Source organism: Buceros rhinoceros, unplaced genomic scaffold, assembly GCF_000710305.1.
Source record: "Buceros rhinoceros silvestris isolate BGI_N320 unplaced genomic scaffold, ASM71030v1 scaffold24805, whole genome shotgun sequence".
In the NCBI taxonomy this organism is placed as follows: Eukaryota; Metazoa; Chordata; class Aves; order Bucerotiformes; family Bucerotidae; genus Buceros; species Buceros rhinoceros.
Window position 1 is genome coordinate 1 of NW_010413737.1, and position 2,700 is coordinate 2,700.

Here is a 2,700-nt window from a genome sequence, read left to right on the forward strand (position 1 = left end):
ACTTTGCAACAAAAACGTCAAAGCAGTTGACTTTATCTGCTTAAACACGACCCGGCACAGAGCTTTGCGTGTGTGTGAAGCAGGACCTTGCCGCTGTCAGAGGAAAAGCAGCAGCAAAACTCTATAAAGTCTCTACAAAACACCTGCACGTGAACTGTTGCCTTCAGACGGCCAGTTCCAGCCCGTCTGCCTCACAGCCCAGCTCCAGCTCTTCTGGCACCTCCACTAATCCTGCAGTTACCAGACTGGTCCCTGACCCCGCAGCCCGCGTTTGTGCCGCTGGGGGATTCCAGAGGCCCCCGGAACCAGGGGCAGGGGCAGAATTCTCTTTGCAGATCACATTTAGAACTGATGGTACACGTTAGGATGTGAATTCAGCTGCTGCTCTGGAAACTCAGAGCAGCAGTCACCTTCAGGAAGAGAAGCAATTCGCCCCCAAGGGCAGGAGCACCATTCCACGGCAGACCTGCTGAAATAGTGCTACTTCTAAACACTGTCACCAGCTTTGGCCCAGAGATCTGCGCTTACTGCCACAGCTCCTCTTTTTACAAGCCGCAGCTATTATGAACAGGATTTGCAGCAGCCTCTGCACAGAGCTGTCCTGACACGAGGCTGCTAACCCACCGCACAACGGAGCCAGGCCCCTGGCTGGGCTCTACGGCCGACCCGGGTGAGCGGGTGCCAGCGACACCCGTTTATCTCCACACCCTCGAAGGCCAAGAAACCAGAGCAGGCAGGAAGCTGCAAGGAGAGCACAAACTAAACAGCGAGCAGCCCCAAAGGCCTTCGTGCAGGTTTTGCTGTGCAGAAAGGGAGAGGGAAGTGCAGTCAGAGGCCACGAGCAGGAATAAAGCCCCTTTCTCTCCACCCTTTACTCGCTGGTGCTGTGTTAGACTGCTGGGAGCTGAGAGGGGGAAGCACGGCCAGACATCCCCATGCACGGCAAGGAAATGATGCAGATTAGTATTTCAACAGGGCTCCTCCTGGTACCTGCTTCCTCTACAGACTTCTGTATTGCTTCTGCTAGCTCCTGGTCTGCAATCTCCTCCGGCCGCATGTCTTCCCGCCCGGCCCCGTACGCCAGCCGGGCGCACTCCGGCAGCTCGCCCTCGGGGAGGAAAGTGGTCTGCGAGCCAGTCGTGCCGATCACTAGTACATTCTTCTTGAGATCAATCGAGCACTGTGAAAGAGCATCAAGACATCAGGAGCCTGCGTAAAGGGCAGGCAACTCCCAGAGAAAAAAGAAGAAACCAGGTTAAACCCCCCACTTCCAATGGGAACAGCTCGGGGCAGCAAAGCGTGAGCCAAGAGCATCAGCTACAAGCAAAGGAGTCTGTACGACTTGAGTCACAGTAACTCATTCAGCTGCAAAGCTCTGAGCTTGTCTGAGGAGAGCAAAAATCTGCAGGGAGCAGCCAGATGCCCCCATCCAGGACATGTATGTTCTTCACTCCTAACTGCCTGGCAGACAATCCTCCATCAGCTCTCCCCCGAAAACTCCCAATAAATTCACAGGCGAGGCGTCTCTGGTGCACTAGGTACTTGACTAGAGGAGCCAGTGACTGTTTCAGAAGAGGTTTCGATACCTGATGCCTCTTCAGCATGTCCAGTCCTAGGAGCATGTCCATGGGCTGCTCCTCCAGGATTGAGAAGGAGCACGCCAGGAAATCCCCTTCGATCTGGACCTGAGCTGAAACACAAGGCAGAGAAGTTACCACCGTGCAACGCTACAGCACAACACATCTACTGTCCACTCTTCCATCTCTGGGACGGGCAGATCGGACACCAGAGAAGCACTTGTTTGGGTCACAGACATCTAGCCCTGTGCGAGCCCCAGGGACTACCAGACCTGCCTCGGGCTCAAGAAGTTTGTTACTGTGAAAGCTGACCCGCTCCGGAGCCTCGAATGCTGCTTCCCTAACCCTCCAAGCTAGAGGAGTGGCATACGGCTCGTTAAAGCACACATCTAAGACAACAGCACGGAGAGTCCATTCTCCAGACAGTAAGGACAATCTTCTCTCACCCAGAGAGCCCAGAGAGGCAGCCTGCTCTTCCCAAAGGACCAGGAACCACCCCGCCGGACTGGAACCTTCCCGAGCAACCCATACTGCCCCACAGCCCCACCCCGAACAGGAAGGATTGTGCCCCCTCACATTAGCCTCGTTTTTTACACCCAGAGCAAACGCATCCCCTGTGCCTGCAGGAGCTGAGAACTCCCTCACCTAAACACGTTAACAAAATTCCACTAAAAGAGCATTAAATGAGCCAGAGGCCAGAGTACTGCACCCGAGACAAACGAACAGACTGCAGACGCACTTCTATTTCACTCTGGGGGAGCTTCTAACAATTCCAGCACGGACACCCCTTGGTGCCAAGATTGCAGGAAATGCCGTCAAACTGCTGCCAAAGCCTCCCCAAACAACCGCCAGCACTCACCTAAGTGCACTCTGCCAATAATTTTCTGCGTCCCGACGCCTTTCGCGATGCCGGCCCACCGCCGATCCACCAGCCTCATTATGTTGCACCTCTCGGCACAAGCTTGGCTCATGATGGTCATCTGGGCACCTACCAGCAACAGAAATCGTGGTAAACCCTGGAAGGGTTAAAGATCTTGCGCTCGGCAACCGGGAAACCAACGCGGCTGCGCTGGGACGTAAAGGCTTCCTGGAAAGCCCTCTGGGTTGACCTGACGGTACGTAC

At 55.0% G+C, this 2,700-nt stretch overlaps 1 protein-coding gene across 1 annotated transcript in view; it reads right to left on the reverse strand.

Moving 5' to 3' along the window:
• Nucleotides 1-990: 990 nt before the first annotated feature.
• The window catches only part of DDI2 (DNA-damage inducible 1 homolog 2 (S. cerevisiae)), a gene marked incomplete at both ends in the record, with an annotated part of 8,202 nt that continues 6,492 nt past the window's right edge, over nt 991-2,700 (reverse strand). Inside the window, 3 exons of the mRNA XM_010136875.1 lie at nt 991-1,180; nt 1,587-1,690; nt 2,437-2,565. Of these exons, the coding sequence (XP_010135177.1) occupies nt 991-1,180; nt 1,587-1,690; nt 2,437-2,565 (423 nt within the window). The remainder of the gene's footprint in view (nt 1,181-1,586; nt 1,691-2,436; nt 2,566-2,700) is intronic.